Genomic DNA, 16,752 nt, shown 5'->3' on the forward strand with positions numbered 1-16,752 from the left:
TATCCCACCCACAGCTAAGCTAATCTGCAACCAACTGAACTAAGACCTTTTTTAAGGTTTCAACTTTCCAAGGGGAGCAGCTCCTTCACCTTTGACCTTGCATCTGAGCTCAGCAAACGGCTGAGCCTGATGTGACCCATCAGACTGAAAAAATCCAGGCTTTTCAGAGGATTACGAACTCTGTTTTCTGGGTCCTGACTCCCTCATTTCAGATCTCCAGCCTCTCCATCACTCCCCTGTCTCACTGTGGCGTCTCATTTTGGCGTCTGTGTCCACATCAGTGAGATGGAGCAGGCTGACCTGAGACATGACTTTATGGGTCAGCAGCAAAAGAAGGAGACAGTAGTTCTGACTTTTATTATGTTTTGAAAAATTTTCTCTAGAGTAATCTAATTGCTGTTAGAGAGGCAAATAAAAGGAGAGAATACTCAAGAAACACCAGCTGTGCCTGAGCCCTGGAAGGAACCTCCCTGGCATTTTCACGGTTATCCACGCCTTCGATGAAGAAAGGTTTCCCCCTTACAGCTGTCTCAGTCATGATCCAGCCATAGTAGTTGTAAACGGAAGTGTAGATCTCGTGACTTGGCTTTTCTGTGCAATCTTCTTCCCAGCTGATGATGCCGACCTGAAACCACTTCATGGTGTTCCAGTAGCTGCAAACCAGAGGTCCCCCACTGTCCACCTACGGCATAAGGAGGACATTAGAGCAGGATCAAACCTCGGGTCTCTGAGTGCAGCTGCATCCCAGAGGCTGACTGGGAAAATCAAACTCCATCCCAAGTTCATGAGGTCTTGGGGGAGCAGGGACTCAAAGAGTCACAGCTAAGGTCTGAGATGCCTACAGAATAAATGATAAGAGAAGAAGGTAAGAGAAGAAGATCGGTCACAGTCTCCAGCTCAGGACAATGCCCTGTCCTTCTCAGTCTTTTCCACATCCTCCCAGGGCCCTGGAGGGATACCTGAGTCTTGTCACCAGGAGACAAGACCCAAGAGTAAAAAGGGACATTTGCTGTGACTGTTCATTCAGTTCTTGGCTTCTCTGTAAAAGCAGTGCATACAGGTGCCAGGTACCTGCTGCTGTTAATTTGGGGACCAGTATACAGAAACTGAACAAGAGATGAACACTAACCCTGACAAGCTTTTCTTGCAAATGCATTAATTTCACCGAAAATCTGCTTGCTACTTGAAGGGCAACTTCTACTCACCCAAAACGTGCAAGCTTTCAAATGCACTTTGCAGCCATCCGATGAAGAGGAATGTCCTGGCTTGAAAGCCAAGAGCACGTCCAGTTTCCTGTGTGACCTCTGTGTGCGGTTGCTGAGCACAACCCCAGGCAGAAAAGAAACCAGCACAAAGTGCACCCAGCCAGGCACAATCAGCACAAAGTGCACCCAGCCAGGTACAGCACTCCTCTCAACAGTTATGTACGTCTTAAGTGCTGTTCAGCCCTTGCTCTAAGTAAGACAGTTTCCTTCCACAGAGGGTTCCGTTTTTATTTTCCTATCTTTTCTCCACTCCTTTATATGGCAAATAAGAAGTAATACAAACACATTTCCTAATACAGCCAGATTTCCTGGGAATTGTTGTCCTTCCATCTTTGTGCCCTAGTTTGAGAAATATCTTTGCCATCGATGTATGAACCCCCTTTTCCCAGCAGCTACCCTGACCTAACAAAACATCAACTAGTAAGGAATTGGCTGTGTGATGCAACTCATCAACACCCACAAAAGTTTATGGCAGAATTCTTACTCATTTCCTGAGATGGAGGCTCAAGGCCCCTAATGAGCTTATCGCTTTTTTTTTCTTTAATATTCTTTTTGGCTCAACATGTAAACAGGAGAGAAAAATGAAGATAAAATGTTGCTTCAGCATCCAGTACTGTTTGTGCTGAAATGGTTTTACTGTAACTACACAACGGTGGTGGTAAAGCCCCTTCAAAGGCAGGATCTGAAGGCATTTCCCAACCCTGTTTCAACCAAGAACTTGTGTGAATCCCACCAGTGACCCTGCACTGACCTTGGACCCACGCATTACCAGTGCTCTTGGTGATGCCATCCTTTTTGAATGAATGAGCATCTTCTAAGCTGTGCGCACAATTAAATTACTGGGAATTTCACTGCTAATTCCCTCAGGGCAGGCACAGGCCAAACGTATTATCCAGGCAGCGAAAGGAAAGCACTTTGAGCCTCCTACAGAAAGATAAGAAATGAAGTTGGGAGAACTGGAGCTGTTATTGAGGCAGTGACGCAGCAGCTACTGGTGATCTCTCAGCACTGGCATATTGGGGTGCAGCACGGTGGCTTTCCCCAGTACAGGAGACATGAGTACTGGCAGAGCTTCTGCACACTAAACCACAGAATCACAGAACTGCAGCATCTTTTACGTTGGCAGGGACCCCTGGGTGCCCCTGTCCCCCCCTGCCCCAGCAGGGTGCCCAGCCCCACGTCCCTGGGCTCGGGGAGCTCTCCAAGGTGCAGCCCCTGGTCCCTCTCGGGGCAGCCTGTGCCAGGGCTCCGGCACCCACCCAGCACAGAAGTGCTTCCATCATCAGTGGGACAGATCCCATTTTGGAGGCCATCCACACTTGCGATGGACCTTTCTCCCAGGGCACTTACGTGCTTCAATACCAATTAATTCCTGATACCTTGTGGCTATCCTTGGGGAAAATTCTTATCGCATTTCGTAGATGAGAAAAGCATGGAAGAAAAGGGATGTGATTTGCACAAGGGTATGGCAGAACCAGGAGCCAGAGCCAGGAATTCAAAGCTATAGATCATGTGGTTTTCCTTTCAAATCAGATGTTTTCCCCTGTTTATCTCTTTAGCTGCGTTTGTTCTCTGCCCATTCGGAGAGGAAAGAGAGAACTGTCTCTGCAGGGCTTGGGGGACTGTCAGCTGCGGAAAGCGATTTAAAACCTGCCCAGCAAGGGAGTTGGGCAATGCTGTGAAAACCCAGGCAGCAGCTGCAAATCCACAAACCCTGAGACCCAAATCCTACTTCAGATGCCTTTGCATGTGAGCTGAGATGGTCTGCTTCATGGGTGCAAAAGGTGCCTCTTCTCTTAAGTTCCTCTGTTTAACTTGGATGTCTATCATCCTCTCCACATGATCTTTCCCACTTAACTATAGCAGCCCATGCGAATCGGGAACCTGATTGTTATAGGGCTAAAGACAGAGAAAATAAACTCAGTTCTACGACACTTCTGAATATCCCTGTATCCACCTTAAGGTCTCAAAACTATTGGCCCAAGATTTTCCATCCTTGTGTAGGAGACGATGTGGGAAGAAGGAGGTTTGAGTGTTGGTAAAATCGCCTCAGCTCTTTGATGTCTCCAGTAGTACTAATTTAATGAACGCTCAGGTCAACAACCCTGAAGACTGAAGCACTTATTAAATGCTGCTTTCAGCTTTCAGCCTCTTGCACCCTGGTGGTGAAACACTTCTGGTCAGCATACACACCAGATGCTTGCTCCTGCTGTTCAGTCCGAGTGGCAAGTTTCTGGACAGTGAAAGAGCTGAAAACAGCATCTTTGCTTCTCTTACACATTTCTTGTCAACTGGAGGATGAGTGAAAAGCAACTACATCAAATCAGCTCATTGCTGAACTCATTCCTTCCACAACTACATGTTAATCCTCCCATTAGGAGAAGTGAGAGCAAAGATATATGAGCTGGCAAATAATTCTGGGTTGTATAAAAATTGTCACAGACTAGCAAGGCACTTTGTTCACTAAAGCTGATCAAAAGTTTCATCCTTTTAACTACAGCCAAAGACTTTTTGTGAACATCAGGAGCCTTTCTGCTGACTTTAGTGAGCTTTGGCGCAAGAGTGTAATCTTCCGTTCGTATTTGTATTCTTGTCTGCAACATGGTAATTGATCAGAACAAACACGTTCAGCCACATAAATCTTTTTAGGTGCGAGAAGCTCGGGGGGAGGGAGAACAACCCATCTGATCCTCATTAGATGGATACACAGTCCTTGCAAGTCATTGCTGGTTTCATTTTTGTGATGGTAAGCTCTGTGTAAATTGGAGAGAATCAGCGTGTGAATAACAACATCTGCTATTAGAGCTGCCCTGGCTGCAGGAAGCAAAGGTTTTTCCAAAGAGATGATTTCTTCAGTTATTTCACTGTGAATAGACTATCTTTAGAGGAAGGTACAAGGAAGGAGGCTAAGACCATTTTTAACATGTCAGAGATGAATCAGGTAACACAGGCACCTGGACTCCTTTCATGGGATCCCTTTGAGGTCTCATCTGAGAGTCTTCACCTACTCTTTCCCTCCATCTCCTCATTGGAAAATGGGTCAAAAGGATGGCCCTACACCTCCCAGATGGAAGTCACTAGGGTCCATTAGTAGCCATGGTGGCAGCGACTAAAGGTGGCCATAATGCATCTGACCAAAGCCCCATGCAGCCCAGACTCCTGTCTCTGACAGATGTCTGTAGCAAGTGCTTGGGAAGGAGAATGAAAAGCAGGGCAGGTATTTACAGAGTTGTATTTACATCACAGTGGTTAATAGCCTTAGAGAGATCTTCATCCAGGAAGTTATCTAATTGCTTTTTGAATCCATTTATCCCTTAGGATAAATACCCACAACATCCTGGTCAGTGAGTTCCATAGTTTAATTATCTGTTGGATGAAAAAGTACTTCCTTCTCTTTGTTTCCAATCTGCTGCCTGATACAGCCATTGGTTCCCCCCTCCTTCATGTGTTTTGAACAATGGTGACAAGAGGACAGCTCTTGACTGCCCACTCCTTGGCATTCATGACTTTAGAAATCTTTGCCATATCCCCATCAGACATCTCTTTTACAAGCTTCAGAGTCTTGCTCTGCTATTCTCCGCTTCACAAGAAGCCTTTCCGTGCTCCTGCTCATCCTTCCCCTCTACTAGTCTCTTCTAATACTACCTCGTTTCTCAGATGGGGTGGGCAGGAATTGCACACAGCATGGGATGTAGGCCTCCCAGATTAGAGCCCTCACATAACATGCGTTTGTTTCGCTACCTATTCCTTTCCTAATAACTCATAATGCTCTTGTTGCCTTTTTGACCTCCACAGAATCTCGTGCTGACGTTTTTGAAGGACTATCCACAGTCACTCTGAGATCTTCTTACATGGTAATAGCTAATTTAGAGCCCATTATTCTATGTGTACAGCTGGAGTTGCTTTTCCCTGTATTCATTACTTTGCCCTTGTCAACAGTGAACTACATCTGCTGTTTTAACCTCCAGACACTCAGAATAATGAAATCCTCCTGCACCTCTGCACAGTCAGTTTTAATTTTGACCACCCTGAACAGTGTTACGGCACCAGCCAACTTTGTCATCTCAGCATTTGTGCTCCTTGAACAGCACAATTCCTTGCATGGATCCCAGGGAGACTCCCCTTGTGAGCCCTTTCTCCTGTCAAATCTTTCCTCTGTGCCGCCTCCCTTTCAAACAGAAGCCCTTCTACTTCGTGACAGCTCACTTTCTGTATGAGCCTTTGGTGAGAAATCTTGTTAAAAGAATTTGGGGCATCTCAGCGCGTTATATCAGCTAGATCACCCTCAGCCACATGCTTGTCAACTCCTTCAAAGAATCTGAATCTATCTGTGAGTCATGACTTCCCCTTAAAGCTGTGTTGACTCACTGTAATTGAATGAGAAGCGGCTGCTCTGAGTCATCACACCCATTTCTCCCACTCCAAGGGCAGGCACTCAGTAGGTTTCTCTGTTCAGCTGGTTCCAGAGATGTTCTGCTCCCCAGATCTTCACTCACCGGGCACACAAAATAACACCAGACCCCCTTACCACAAAGCAAACAGCTTCAGTTTGAGGGACTACAAGCTGCAACTCTGGGGTGCCAAAGGAATAAAGCAGAAGAGGTGTGGGGCATCATCAACATCTCAGGTCCTTGCAATAGGAAGGAATGTTTTTCACAGATTAAAGAATTAAGCCACCATAGCTTCCATGTGTTCACTTGTCTGCCCCTATCATAAAATGATCAAATGATGAAAGCTCTAAAAAGCCACAGGACACAGGAAAAATATTCTAATTCTTATGAGCTGCACATCAAAGCACCCTTTAGAAGCAAATGTAACAGACTATAAAAGCAAAAATGTCTTTCTAATGCTTCGTTATGGAGCTTTCCAGGACACCTTCCTATTTAAACCAATCTTAGGAAGAAAAAAAAAGAAAAAAAAAACAACCACCACACCCTGACATGTTAGCAGTTGTTCAATGAGTGAGAATCTATCACAAGGCTCGTGAGTGGGTCACTCTCTTCAATGTAAACGTAAGGTGCAATAGTTAAGTAATTTTGTACAGGTAGTAATAATTCTGAATTGAAATGTGGTTAGCTTCGAGTGCTAGTCCCCAGGAGACCTTTGGCTGATAGGCAGAAGGTCCTGTAACCTCAGAGCTCATACAGATACTCTCCATACCTACAGACTGCAATCACAGCATCATCTATCCACATCCGTTTACATATTTTAAACAGCTGGAGGGATTGAGCAAGCTTCCCTGGTTTGTGGCCTTTGCCTTGTCTCTGTGATAATTTACCTGCGTGAAGCCGATTTTCATCTGCAGACCTTTTCTTTAAAAAATTCTGTCACAAGTCCTCCTTTGCAGTTTTTGAGCCTCGATAGTACCAGTAAAAGGATGCAAGAGCTTGTAAAAGGATGCAAGAGTTTTTGTCACTTCTGCATGGGTTTAGCACTCACTCTTGTGCACAGAAGGAGGGTAGGAGGGGTGAGTTGAGCTCCAGGCTGATCACCCCTCTGAGGGGGTTCCGGTGCAAATGTCAAATTCCCGGTGCAGTCACATTACCGTCAATGGGACATGATTTAAGAGGGGACAGCTGGGTGCCATGGGGATGCCCTGAGACATCTAAAATGACACGTGAGACTTGTAGGCAACGGTCCTGCCTCAGATCCATGTGTGTCCCTGTGAGCTAGACACCTTGGATTTGCTTCTAGTTAATGGGAATGATGATCACTCAGAGATTTATCTCATTTTAAAATAGATGGTTGGAACAGCCTGAATGAATCACACGTTCAAAAGCACTTTTTTTCTCTGCATTAATAGAAAGATGATTGGGTAGATGCAAATAGCTACAGGAAAGGCATTTGCATGGGGCCAGATAAATCTCACCAAACAGCTACTGCTACTGCTGTAGCTACATGGGGTGAGGGCTCTTTGCAGCCCAGATGCTACAGAGGTGCTAAAGCCATTCAGAGAATCCCAGAATGGCTGAGGTTGGAGGCACCTCTGGGCCCATCTGGTCCAACCCTAGAGCAGGGTGCCCAGCCCCACGGCCCTGGGCTCGGGGAGCTCTGCAAGGAGCAGCCCCCGGCCCCTCTCGGGGCAGCCTGTGCCAGGGCTCCGGCACCCGCCCGGCCCAGCAGTGCTGCCTGAGGGGCAGGGGGAGCCGCCGGGGCTCCGGGCTGGGCCCGGGGCCTCTGGGCCCGGCCCTGGGCACCGCCGAGCAGAGCCCGGCTCCGGCCTCTCCGCACCTCCCCGCGGGTCCTGACGGCCATGGGGGAGCTCCCCCGGAGCCTCCTCTGCTCCAGGCCGAGCAGCCCCAGCTCTCGCAGCCTCTCCTCACAGCACGGGGGCTCCGGGCCCGGCAGCACCCTGGGGGCCCCGGGCTGGGCTCTCCCCGCTGGGCCCAGGTCTCTCAGTGCTGGGGGGCCCAGGACTGGTCCCAGCACTCCGGGTGCAGCCTCACCAGTGCTGAGCAGAGGGGCAGGATCCCCTCCCTCGACCTGCAGGCGATGCTTTACTTAACGCAGCCCTTTCTTTGCCCAAGGGCCCATCGCTGGCTCACGTTCACCTCAGTGCCCCCCAGGCCCCCAGGTCTGTTTCTGCAGAGCCGCTTCCCAGCTGGGTGCCCCCAGCCTGTCCTGGTGCTGGGCCTGTTCCTCCCCAGGGGCAGGACTTTGGGCTTCTCCTCGTTGAGCTGCAGGTTTGTGTCAGCCCCCCTCTCCTGCCTGCCCAGGTTCCTCTGGATGGCAGCACAGCCCTCTGGCATATTCAATCTTCCCAAACTGCTGACAGTATTTGTGGGCAGGTCGTATTACACATGAAGGAACGTAGTCCTTCTCTGCCTTTTTCACTCAACTAAATAAATTAAAACCTAGAGCCCTAGATGCATCCTAGCATTGTTTCAGTCATTTATCGAAGGACAAAATCTCTTGTTGTATAATTCAGTGGAAGGGGGTAGATGCCTTTGGCCGGTGACTCAGATCAGCCCTACACCAGGGTGAGGGGAGTGTGGTGAAGCTGAGCTGCAAGGCTCCCACCACTTGTCTGTGGCCACACAATGATTCATTCTCCTCAAAGTCAGGCCAGGGCCCGGACCCCCCTTCATCTGCTGCCGACCTGAACTGAACGTGAACTGTGACTTCCAGCAAAACACTCTGTCCTATATTTCAGAGAAACTCTCTGAAATATAATTGGGCCATTTACTGAGTTTTGTCTGGATAAGCAAGGCACTGAAGAGGCATTTACTTTGTGAGTCCCTTCTACTCTAATTATTGTTCGAGTTACCATTGCATCAGGGCCTAACAAAAGGTGCTTAAGAAAGCAAGGAATTAGACATCAATTGTGGTTCATGGGGTCATGGAAGAAATGTAGCACACAAAAAATAACACATAGGCCATCTCTAGTGTCTGTTCTTTAGCACTTGTACTCCATGAACATCCATTAATGCTAATGTTTATGACTAAATAGAACTATAAGTCAATTACAGATCCTGTTAGTGTTAATTCACAGTCAATCTATATATTTGTCTGAAGAACCGCTAGGGAATTGGTATACAATAGATTTTTCTTTTTAAGTGAATGGATTTTTTTTTTAAAGTACAAATACTCAGGAGCTCTGCTATTCAATCTCCTTGAGTTATTATAGGAACACAGTTAGTGATCCACAAATTAGTCATGCTCTGGTACTAGTATGATGGCAGCCACTGAAATGTCTGAGCCTTTCTATTCATGACCTGTTGCCACATGTGGATATTAAGGCAGCGATCAGTAGGATAAAACTTTTACATGACTCGGTGAAGATATTTGAGTGACTGGTGACTCAAATAAAACCATCTTGCTGCAGTGAGGAAGATCTAGCGCACAAATGGCACACAGTGCAAAGACCAAGCATGGTAATCCTTCGGATCCAGATCAGGATCATGTGGGCTTACAGCCTGTGGTCTAGATGCAACTTGCCATCTTAAACTGTTTCTGGGTATGAAAAAATGTATCCTGTTCTCAGCAATGCTTAGGAAAGGTTAATGTAAGGCTTTTATCTGGTTTATGTCCAGACAGATCAGGCATCTGTGCATCATCAGGCATTGCTCCCAGGTTTACTGTGGCCACATCTACACCAGCAACTCAGCATCGCCTGAGCTCGTTCCTTTACCAGTATGACTGAAAAAGAAAAAAATATTCCTCCCTCCTATGTCTGTTTCCAGGCACATGGGCAGGATCCTAAACTTAGAAAGGTGGCCAGGAGCCTAAAATATAAAAGCAATTCTTTTAACATCTCATCACACAGAATTTATCTGAGCCCATTCAACAACCTTTAACCCCCAACCACAAGTAAAGTTTCTAATCCCATCCAGGTGCCCCAGACACGCAGATTCAAGCCGGTGTGACAAGATAACGTTTCCTGCAGAGCTGTCCAGAGAAAAACCCAGTCTTTATGGAGAAGAGTAGCTCAATAGAATGCACTTTGTACAATGTGCCTTGCCACCAACTGAGAGTTTGCTGCAGAGCAAGCATCAGGCTGGGACCTGGTCTCCCAGTTCCTTACCTGGTAGCCTACTGCAGGCACGCCACCAGATTTCTGAACCAGCCCAGCAAGGCCAAAATATGACTGCTTACCCACCCAAACTCAATCCCAGAAAACTGTCCATCAGCAAAATCAGTGCTTCCCCTCGAGCAAAGGAGCAAATCCTGATGAAAAGTCATGTCACTTGTTTCATTCCTGAACAGACTTACTACTAGCCTAGGGTACATTTTTGCCTTGTTCTCATTATTTCAGGTTGCAAGACATTTCTGCCTGGTCAAACTTCTGCTAAAAGTGGGCAGTTGCTGGGCTATGAGCTTTATCATACATATATAATCATTGTGTACTTTCCCTGCTTGGAAAGCTCACATTTCTATTTCATTTTGCAGTCTACGCTAACATTATTGTAGATCAAAATAGCACCCTCATCAGCTTTCTGAATACAGGAGATTCATTTTGCTGGGTACAAGTGCTCTCGCTGTTTCACCAGCATAATTCAGCTGCAGAACTTAAGGCTGGGCTGGGAAGTGCATTCTTTAATCATGTTAATGTTATCCTGTGGCAGTTTTCTTTTTAAATTTTTTGATTGAATTTAATGGAGGTGAAAGTCTCTAGATTAATGGCTTCACAGGCAGATGCTCTCTGGCTAATCAAAAAATGATTTTGCAAAGCAAAGCTTTCCCTTCCTTGCCTAGGTATGGCCCCAGCTTGCGATGGCTTTGCAGTCCACAAGTCCTGCACCTAAAGTTCAGGGACTTCTCTGAGTCCTGGCTCTCTGGGTTAGAAGGAAGGGTTCCTACAGGATGAAGCTGTGCCTACATGTGTCTGACTGCTCCCCTGGAAGCACAGGCACACTTCTAAAAAACCCTTGCTCAGCAGAGGAGAGAGACCTCAGCCCTGTTCTCACCATGGGAGAGGCTGCAGGGAGAGCTCAGCCCTCATTGAGCAATCAGAGATGGGGTTGGAGGTTGGATGCTGTGAAAGCAGAGGTGTTTTTTGGCTTTCGGACTATTTGACACCAGGACAGCAATCGTGTGCATAGAACATGTTCTGAGGGCATAGTTTGGGTGAGGTTTTCCCACTTCTGGGCATTTCACAGAAAGGTTGAGGTCAGAAGGGACTTCTGGGGGTCATCTGCTCCAAGCGGTTTGTTTCAGCTCTTTCCCCTTAGCAGTCCCTACTATCAAATATCATGCTCTATAATTCAGCTTCAAAGCTCCACCATCCCATATCATTAACCTGTTGTGATATGTGACTAGTTCTGGCACCCACAGACTTACCTGCCGTGCTATTACAGGACATTTGTGCCAGCACAAAGAGTTCCTTGGAAAGGTTTCTAACATTCAAACTAAACACTCCTTGAATCATTTCCCCACCCAGTCCTTTTGCTTTGACCCTCCTGGTCAGATTTTCCTGTCTCCAGCCAGTATTTAACTCCCACCACCACTGCACAGAAGTGTTTTGGTCCCCACAGGGGCACATCTCCAGAACCACCACTGCTTTCTGAGAGCCCTGCACCCCACTGCCTGGGTCAATATACATTTGCTATGCACCAGACAGGCAGGTCCTCAGCCCCTGAGCTTCTTGCCTCATGCAGAGAGCCTTTAGCAGCCCTAGAAAACCACGGGAAGCGTGGATGTTCATTCCTGAAGTGAATTCACCTCTCTTTGAAGGTCCCTGTTCCCCAATAGGCAATGTGGCTATACCGGGGCGTGTTTGCTTTACCTGGCAGGTGCCCCTTTCTCCTCCCTCCAGCTCAGCACACAGCATGTTCTCTGGTAGCTGCGGGATGCGCTCCAAGCACTGCTCCTTGCTGATGAGCTTCATCCGTGCTTTCTGCAGCACGTGGGATGCTGATACCTCAGCTGCTAACCAGCAAGCGAGAAGAGAAGGATTAGCAAACCCTGAAGAGCTTGTAAGGGTGAAAGCGCTGTTGGAGACCTTTGGGACTGCTCTCAGATGCATTTGTAAAGGAACTCAGGGTAGGAAGGGCTCAGGGCACAACCAGATGCTCTGGGGGTCATGGAGGCTTACAGGGGCTGTCTAGGATATGTTTGTGCTCTTGACTAAATGCCAGCCTAGGAGATGGGTAGGTAGGTGGTGAGATGGGAGATGTTGATGGGCAAAGCTAAAATCCTGGGGAGTGGAAGCTTGCTAAATAGGGTTTGAAAAAAATAACTTATTCCTATAAATGAACTCTGGGATGTGGCACAGCCAGAAGTACCCCCAGAGGGATGGCTTATCCTCCTGGTCTTGGTGATGCTCTGAGGTGAGCTGTTGGGTTTCCCACTCACGTTTCTAGGGTACCCAGTTTGAGGGACTTTTCATGGAGCCCTGTGTGAGCCCTGTGGAGTGATTTCCACTGAGCTTTCTCCAGAACAGATGACCATATGCTCTCCTGGGGTGCTTGTGAGGCCATGCCTCAACCAGGGGACTGGACATCTTTCACAAAGGATGGCCATACACAACAGAAATAATTGCTTTTTCCTCTTCTTGAGATGGAAAAGCAGAAATCACAGTGGGCACAAGGAAGCAGTGAAAAAATTAAAAATATTCATGGAATACTCATGGCTGCATGGAAAGCCTACTCATTTCATCACCCACATTTGTCTTCAAAATAAGCCTAAGTCTGAAGGATAAAGCTGTCTTTTGAAGGATGTCACAGCTTTTCACTCCTTCTTGCATAATTCACTGAGCTAAATCCTCCCAGAACCTTCAGGAAGGTGGGACTCGAAGGTAACATCTAAAAGACAGAAAGTTGTCATGCTCCTTTCCCAACTAACACGGGGCCCCTCCGTGGAAGTGTCTGCATACAGAAATGCATTAATGTGAGCATCTCCAAGGAGGTGGCTCCATGTGAGCTGGGTTTTATTGACTGCAGTCAAAGAGGAGTCAGGCTGTGCCACCTGCGGTGCCATTTGAGAGATGTCCACCTCCAAAAGATGAGAAATGACCCATCTTTCCTCCCACGCAGGAACAGTGCGTCATACTTTTTTGGTATGGACCGTATCACACCATCACACATCACTCAGCAAACTCAACTTCTCCTGTTTTTCTTCTGAAACATCTCCCAGACAGAAGGGCTGTGTGCCGGGGCTGGTGCATTGAGCTCCCGCGGGGTGCAGTTCAGATTGCAGAGGCAATGTCACCCTGACCACGCAGCAAAATGAGGCTCTCCTTCCCAGAACCACACCAGGCATTTTGCAGAGACTAACGAAAGAGAAATCCTGCCAAGTTGCAGAGCGACTCTGCAGCATTGCCCCTGCTTTTCTGTTTCTAAGAGCGTGTTACCTTGGTGAAATGGAAGACTTTCGCAACTAAAACACAGCGTTGTGCTGTGTTTTACTGTTACGTGATGTGAATGAAGCATAAGAAGGAAAATACAGAGGTTCAGAAAGGAGATGGTAACCCTATGGGGTACAAGAGCTAGGATTAAACGGGATGTTAACTTACTACATGCCAAGGAGAACTGGTAAAGCCCCAAGGCACTACCCTGCCCACTCCGCCCTGATTACCCCTTTCCAATAATTAAATAGCTCATTAGCCATTTGGTGACGTTTGTTTGGGATAGACATTTTGGGTGACAGTCAGTACCGGAGCTACTTTCATTAGACCTTGAATGAGAGCAATTAGCAATAGCAATCTGCTTTTCTATATGAAGGAAGAGGAGGGGGTGGTCAGAACCATCAAATCAATGTGTTTAATTGGAGGCTTTATGCCAAAGACAACCCTAAATCTCCATTTCCCTTATGCCAGATCACTTTAGGCCCATCCTAACTTGCCCAGCACAGATTATCTTACTTTGGGTGCTCATAACAGCAAGCAAGAAGGTTGAGTCCTTGCAGAGCAATGGTGGGCTCTAAGGTTTCATCTGGAACATACACGCTCAGAATATCGAAGACTTTTCTCTGGGAGTGACAGTTTCTTGCTCTGAATGGACAACCAATGATGTGCAGAGGCTGCCAGGGTCTGGATGTGTTTACAAAGGAGGTAGGGAGCAACCACTAGTATGGGTAACCCCTGCCAGGGGAGAATATCTACTTTAAATGGGTAAAAAAACAGCCTCCATTAGCAGATACATAACATCTCCCAGTGGTGTCTCACCTGCACCTGTGGTTCCCCATCCAGCAATCCAGCAGTGCTGCCATGTATCAATGTCATACATGAAGGGCAAGCAGATGGGGATTTTCTCATTGCTGAACTCGATGGGAGAGCTGAGCATGATCAGGGCAATGTCATGTTTCATGCTTATTCTGTCAAAGTTTTCATGGATAACCAAGCTGTCTGGCTTATGTTCTTCCAGAGGGAGGTCAAGGTTGATTCCCCCTACTGCAACAGTGAGATCTGGTGGCCTTATAAATAAATAACAACAACAAAAAAAAAGCAGAATATGCATGAGCAAACATGAAGACTTTGTGTTATAAAGGTTGGTGCCTCTTTCCCCAGAGCAGCAAATTGCAGAGGCAGGTTAGCTACAAAACCCACAGAAACCTGCCCTCACTCCCAGGCAAAGCTCATTTTCAGGGGAAGCAGGAGCAGAGGTAGAACATGAATGCAACCAAGTTATAAATAGCCCAGCCACTAACGAACAGATGGAGCGGGCTGGGTGTTCGGAATCACTGTGCCCTGGGCTGGCTGCTCCAGACCACGCTGTCCCTGGCCAGCTGCTCCAGGTTTTGATGCCACAGGTCATTTGTCACCGAGCAGCCCTGGCTCTTGGAGCTGCCGTATTTTGGAGGGGACTCATGAACTGCTGGATTCTGTCCCTGGGTTGATTTATCCAGAAGCTGCTGGATTAATATCAGACTACACATAAGGTAAAGGTGTTTGCTATATGAAAGCAAAAGTAATTTGGGAGTTAGAGTAAACTGAACTGGAATATACCTCTTTTTACAAGGTACCACAACCTGTGTAAATGTACAGGAACTCTTTGGGGGCCATCAGAATAATATCATGGCCAATTATACAAGGCTGCTCACACCGTCCTTCAAAATACTCTCCTTCTGGACCCTGGTTATGCAGATTTACTCCCCTTCTAGATCTTCGATCTTCTGGTTATGCAGATTTCTGCATTTATTTTTTTTTTTAATTTTTATTTTTCCTAAAGGAGGAAAGGTTCTCAGTGCTCTCTTTCTGGCTCCATCACATATATTTTGCACTTGATCCCAAGGACATACATACCCTACAGTCTAAGGAGCAGTGTTATCACCCCATCATGCCTGGGCTGTCCTCACTTACTCCAAGTAGAATAGAGCAGAGCAGAGCAGAGCAGAGCAGAGCAGAGTAGAGTAGAGTAGAGTAGAATACAATACAATACAATACAATACAATACAATAGAAGAGTTGAGTTGAGATGAGTTGAGTTGAGTTGAGTTGAGTTGAGTTGAGTTGAGTTGAGTTGAGTTGGAAGGGACCTTCAAAGATCACCTAGTCCAACTGCCTGACATCTTCAGGGCTAACCAAAAGTTAAAGCATGTTAATGAGAGCATTGTCCAAATGCCTCTTTAACACCAATGTACATGGGGCATCAACCACCTTTCCAGGAAGCCTGTTCCAGCATTTGACCACACAGTAAAGAAAATTTCCTAATGTCCAGTCTGAACCTCCCCTGAAACAGCTTACTGTCATGTATCCTGTAATTAGTGGCCAGGAACCAGAGGCCAGCACCTCCCTCTGTGCTTCCCCTCTCCAGGGAGCTGAAGAGAGCCGTGAGGTTGCTTCTCAGCCTCCTTTTCTCCAGACCAGACAACCCAAGTGACCTCAGCCTCTCCTCACAGGACATGCCCTCCAGCCCTTTTACCAGCTTTGCTGCCCTCCTCTGGACACGTAAGTACTCACACCTCATCTGCAAAGCAATGGGCCGCAGTTAAAATCCACAGCGCGCTGATCATGGTGCCCCCGCAGATATGTTTCCCGTTGCTCTGGATGCTCACTTGCCACGGGAACTCCCCAGCCTTGGCGTATCTCCCCCCTGTGATCCTCTTGCCAGTCTCCAGAAAGGACTCATAAGATGGTCGAAGGCCACACTCTGGGTACAAAATGAGACACATTGCTCATGTATGGCTGTACCACTGCCTGTGCTACTAAATGAGGAGGGCAGGATGTAGGTTAAAGCACTGGTCCAGGACCATCCATGCTACTTGTTCTCTACCAAAGCCCCGGCACTGTTGTAACTTCCCCCCAAAATGCCTGGGCAACCTGGGGGCTAATAGGGCCATAGACTGTTTCCCATAAGCAGGTTGGATGAAATCCTTGTTGAGGGCGTAGAATGGAAGAGTTCAGTGCCAGGTGTAGTACAAGCCGTGCATGTATGCCATAAGGCACAAGGAATCAACCCAGGCCAAACTCATTTACCGATGTGTGTGTATCCAAAAGGGCTACCAGTTTCTCTCTGCTGTCCACCTCTGAAGCTACCAACAGGTTTACTCTTCCATTCACTGCTGAACATAAAAACTGGGGAAGAAACGCCTGCATGGATGCTGCTGATTAGAGAAGTTAAAATCCAGAAGGTAAGGAGCAGCATTTTCATCCCAGACTTGGACCAAAGCTCTTGGATGATGTTGGGGGCAGTTATGCTTCTGTAGACACATTCCTCTGCCAGGGGCAACGGGGATGTGACCTCACACAATTCATTCTCTTTCGCTGACATCACAGTCAGATGCCAGTCTTCCTAAGACAATGAGGGAAAGCTCACACTGCCCTGGCCAACAACTTAGTGATTCCCATGAGGATTTGCTTCAGCTATGATAGCTATGATAGGCATCCTGGACTGGATTTCACTGGGTGCAGTAGTGGACTTCTCAGGCTGGGTGCTGTAGCCCTTTTCGGTTCTCAAAACATCTTTCTCTCTTCAATGACCTTACCTGCTGGTCCTGCATCAGTTTTCATCTTTGAGAAGTGCTGAAGCCTATCAAACTTTGGATGAATTTTGTTTAGACCATCTCTACATCTTCAGAAGAAAGAGGCAGCTATGTTGTAGGGCAAGGTT

General features: G+C 47.2%; 1 protein-coding gene across 2 annotated transcripts; it reads right to left on the reverse strand.

Moving 5' to 3' along the window:
* Window positions 1–217: 217 nt before the first annotated feature.
* Window positions 218–16,428, reverse strand: LOC106038202 (serine protease 55). 2 transcript variants are annotated; one of them, XM_013184554.3, is made up of 5 exons: window positions 16,119–16,428; window positions 15,603–15,792; window positions 13,870–14,117; window positions 11,491–11,633; window positions 218–682 (listed from the first exon to the last, which is right to left on the reverse strand). In XM_013184554.3, exons 1-5 carry the CDS (start codon window positions 16,411–16,413, stop codon window positions 380–382), a joined length of 1,179 nt encoding a protein of 392 aa, XP_013040008.3. In that variant the 5' UTR covers window positions 16,414–16,428; the 3' UTR covers window positions 218–379. The 2 variants fall into 2 exon arrangements, with proteins under 2 accessions (XP_013040008.3, XP_047935280.2); XM_048079323.2 differs by having other exon boundaries at window positions 223–682; window positions 11,491–11,630.
* Window positions 16,429–16,752: the final 324 nt, after the last annotated feature.

This window comes from Anser cygnoides, chromosome 3 (genome assembly GCF_040182565.1).
Source record: "Anser cygnoides isolate HZ-2024a breed goose chromosome 3, Taihu_goose_T2T_genome, whole genome shotgun sequence".
Lineage (NCBI taxonomy): Eukaryota > Metazoa > Chordata > Aves > Anseriformes > Anatidae > Anser > Anser cygnoides.

Coding starts and splice junctions, on each gene's coding strand:
- LOC106038202 (XM_013184554.3), bottom strand. CDS start 16,413: ATGTCAGCGAAAGAGAATGAATTGTGTGAGGTCACATCCCCGTTGCCC. Junction 15,793..16,118: donor TTTTGGATACACACACATCG/GTAAATGAGTTT, acceptor TTTTGTACCCAG/AGTGTGGCCTTCGACCATCT. Junction 14,118..15,602: donor CATTGCTTTGCAGATGAGGT/GTGAGTACTTAC, acceptor TTTATTTATAAG/GCCACCAGATCTCACTGTTG.